Source organism: Cajanus cajan, chromosome 8 (genome assembly GCF_000230855.2).
Source record: "Cajanus cajan strain Asha chromosome 8, NIPB_CcT2T_4, whole genome shotgun sequence".
NCBI classification, from domain to species: domain Eukaryota; kingdom Viridiplantae; phylum Streptophyta; class Magnoliopsida; order Fabales; family Fabaceae; genus Cajanus; species Cajanus cajan.
Window position 1 is genome coordinate 260,658 of NC_138524.1, and position 4,071 is coordinate 264,728.

General features: G+C 25.2%; 1 protein-coding gene across 1 annotated transcript; it reads left to right on the forward strand.

Annotated features, from left to right (window-relative positions):
- Positions 1-2,470: 2,470 nt before the first annotated feature.
- Positions 2,471-3,599, forward strand: LOC109816920 (uncharacterized). The gene is made up of 4 exons (XM_020382077.3): positions 2,471-2,719; positions 2,820-2,879; positions 3,204-3,250; positions 3,363-3,599. Exons 1-4 carry the CDS (start codon positions 2,597-2,599, stop codon positions 3,448-3,450), a joined length of 318 nt encoding a protein of 105 aa, XP_020237666.2. The 5' UTR covers positions 2,471-2,596; the 3' UTR covers positions 3,451-3,599.
- The last annotated feature ends 472 nt before the right edge of the window (positions 3,600-4,071 follow it).

A 4,071-nucleotide genomic window follows, 5' to 3' on the forward strand; every position in this document is an offset into this window, starting at 1 on the left:
TTGCTTTATGTTGCAAGTTGAAAGTAGAATTCTATTGTTGTTTATTATATGTTGATGCTATTTTTTTTTATGTTTATTGTTGTGAGCTTACCCTAGCGTGTTTTCCCTATGTGGTTGGGACTGCGATGACCATACCTTGGTATGCGAGCAGATTGGGATAGGTGTTCTGCTGGACTGGGTGAGCTTCGAGACTCCGGAGGAGGGCTAACGTTGTAGTTAGTTGATTGGTAGCTTTTAACTACCTAGTTTTTGTTTAGGGTGTTATTTCCCTACTTTCAGTTGTGTGTGTATATATATATATATATATATATATATATATATATATATATATATATATATATATATATATATATTGAGACTTTTTAGTTGTGTATTCTCATTATATATATAATTGTTTAGTGGTGATATTTTATTTTTATACTTGTTTTTGGACGCTATAAACAGTGTGAGACCTGGCGGGTCGTTACAACAATAATTAACAATGTCATCATTACACCTTTAAAACAACCTTGACATTATGTATTATGAAATGACGCCGTATCAAAACTACAAGCTAAAGAGTAGGAAATAAAATTTCTTCCCATCAAAAGGATGATCCATATGGAAACAAACTCTTCTCCCTAAAAGTCGAAGACATAGGGGCTAATGTACTGGATAGGTCTGGATCACCTTGCCAAAGATATCTCAGTTGTCACCACGACCTTAGAAGGCTAGTACCTCGATTAATTACAGTTATATGTATGAACACTAATCAGCAAGCCTAGCCACTGTAACTCCTAAACCAAGTAGTCCTTGGCATGTCGAAAACCTTGCCTCCACGATTAAGTCTGGCAAAAAGTAACATTCAACTGTTACATTACAATTAAAAATCTTAAATGTTCAATAATATTTTATGAACTAATGGTAACATTTTCTCTCCTATTTATATGTTTGGATTTTACTTTTATAAGGTATGCTTATTCTTGAAATTACACAGATGCACTATGAACATTTGTTAACTTTAATATCAAAGTCTTATTTATAAGTACACCCACTAATTCAAAAACCAAATATAGTAGACTTTAAAGAAGATGTGTACTTTTTCCCACAAGTACACAACCCAAAGGACACAAGCTATGTCAAGGGAAAGAGAAAAAGAAATTCCATTCTCCTGTAAACTTAACTGATCTTGTTTACAAATGACAATCAATGTATAGTTGTGATTGACATCGAATATCAATCTAAGATTATTCAAAATCTTATGAAGGAAGATCATGTCATAATTCAACCCAAATTCCCAAACTGAAATTAATTATACTTTTGATCAAATGGTGGTGGTGGAGGTTGAATTGAAAGCGATGTAGTCGTGTTCATCCTACAATCCAAAAGAAGATAAATAAAAATATAAGTCACTCATCTTAAACTTTATTTCTCTTATAAATATATATATATATATATATTTTTATATAAATAAATATTTTAAAATTTAATTTTATTCTAATCAATCTTATACTTAATCTTATTTATAAATAGATACTATAAATTTGAATTTTGTTCTAATTATTTCTTAAATTTTACTTCTTTTATAAATAAACACCTTCAACTTTAAATTTACTTTACTTAATATTTACTATTTAACATTTTTACAAATAATTTTTTTATCAATTTATAGTTTTTTTTTGTAACTATGTTATTAGTGCAAAGTATTTATTAGTTTTGTTGATGATTAGTCTTTATCAAAAAATCTAGTTGGCTACCCTTAGTCATGATGTCTCTCTTTCCAATCACATTTTTTTAGTATGTAAAACTCGAATTTAAGATTTTGTTTAAATAGATTGAATTCAATATCACTCAAATTAACAATTTATTGATAATTTATAATTAAATTATTTATATTAAATGTTAATTATTCATTAACTTTTCTTCTTCTTTTATTACACTTATTTTATAAATATAATAAAAATGAGAATTTAAAAAGAAAAAATAAGAATAATAAAAACAATAAAAAAAGTTTTTATTTAATTTTATAATTCTAAATTCTATGACTTAACATGTAAAAACGTGTTTATATAAAAATAAAAGTAATAAATGAGCGTGACTTAAAATAAATAAATGATCGATATTTTAAATGATCAATATTTTCTAAGTAATTTAATTCTCATATATTATAAAAGATGACTATTTATAGTACATGATAAATTTTAAAATTAATTAATATGAAATTTTAATCAAATTGCTTATTTGAATAAATGATGAAATTTAAGATTAATTATAACACAATTAAATTTATATTACTTATGTTTTAATATAAAGAAATTTTAAAGATAACTAAGATAAAATTAAAATTTGTAGTGTTTATTTATAAAAGAAATAAAATTTAAGAAAAATTAATATTTTTTCAATAAATAAATTGTTGAATAGATAGAAACAAATCAATAATGTCTCAATCTTTTTAATTTTATGTAATGAATCTTAAAGAGTTTTAAAAAAAATATTTTTAAAAGTCCAGGTGGATAAATATCGTACAGGTGTTTAGATTTGATTTTGTTAAAAAAAGAAGAGAATTTTAATCCACTTGTTATTTATATCCACTTTCCACTTGTTGCAAGAAGAAGAAATGCACTATATCTGTGTTTGCTGGAAGGGTTTGGCGGCTCCACCGATTCAGCCAATCATACACCAAAGACACGGCACGGTGACTACTTTTGCCTCAAAATCCGGAAGAATTTCACTTAACTCGGTCTGTTCCGGAGCTCATGAAACTATAGGCCATATGTTGTTTTCAATTTTGTAATTTTGAATTGTAAGTGTGCTTGCACTAAATAACATGCATTCTGCAGTTATTAAAAAATTGTAAAACTTGCCTAGGAAAAGGGGCCGTTGAATGTCGGGGATGTAAGGTATTGTTCTTTCACACGTGTAATTAATTTAATCAAATTTTGTTTTCTATTCTTATTTTCATTTTTTAGATTTTAGATAATATTTAAGTAATAATATACATACAATATTATTTTTATATTTAATTTTTTATTATTTTATTTATTATAAAGAGTTGTTATTAATGATAGAAAGATAGGTTAAAGACATTATTAATAATACAAAAATAATATTTTATAAATTATTATACAATTTTTATAATATATATATATATATATAATATTATTCTTAAGTTTAGATTTTCTATTAATAATACGCTCTATTAACTAATTATAGCAAATTGGCAGGGAACGGGAAAGAATAAGAAGAACGGAAACATGTTTGAACGGTGGAAGTAAGTTGTTGGATCTTATCTGCTCTCTTGTGTATATAGAATTGTCTGTGTTTCCATGTCATATATAATATAGATTTATCTCCTTAACTAATTATATCATGTTCTGGTTTAGATGTTTTGATTGTCAAGGATTTGGGCTAAAGAGTTGTCCCAGCTGCGGAAAGGGTGGGTTAACACCTGAACAAAGAGGGGAAAGATAAGACTTCAATGACATGCACCTTTCTACTTATTAATATCAATACATTGTCTTATCCCATGAGGACTTGTCAATCATTTGAGACTTGTAAGCAAAACTTTAATTTAATGTTAATCTTTATTGTGTGAAATATTAATATAGAATTATAATTTTGATTAAAAATTTATATCAAGAGTATCTTAGTTATTACACTTAAATTTTGTCTTATTTTTAAAACTGGATAATTGAGTTGATAAAAATATTTATTGATAGTTTAATAATTGAATCATATTCTAAACATGATAAAATTAGTGTGTTTATGCATACAAGGACAAAATTATATGATGTAAAATGTTAAACTAATAAACTTACATGTAATATTGATTTATGGATGTTTAATTTTATCCGCTCAACCTTTTGCATTAAAAATTTTCATAAAATATATTTAATGCATAAAATTACATATAATTTAAAGACCTATTCATACATCATTATATAATTTTATTTTAATGTATAATATTATTTAAATATTACTTTCGAATTTGATGCAATTTTAAAGGAATTATTTGAAATAGAACAAACTAAGTGTTATTTAAATTATTTATCTAACAAGTCAATCTTATCTACTTAATTAAAATAAATATTT

What these genes read in the sequence shown, in the direction of transcription:
- LOC109816920 (XM_020382077.3), top strand. Translation starts at nt 2,597, where the DNA reads ATGCACTATATCTGTGTTTGCTGGAAGGGTTTGGCGGCTCCACCGATT. An exon ending in TTGAATGTCGGGGATGTAAG is followed by an intron (nt 2,880 to 3,203) that starts GTATTGTTCTTT and finishes GCAAATTGGCAG; the next exon opens with GGAACGGGAAAGAATAAGAA. An exon ending in AACATGTTTGAACGGTGGAA is followed by an intron (nt 3,251 to 3,362) that starts GTAAGTTGTTGG and finishes GTTCTGGTTTAG; the next exon opens with ATGTTTTGATTGTCAAGGAT.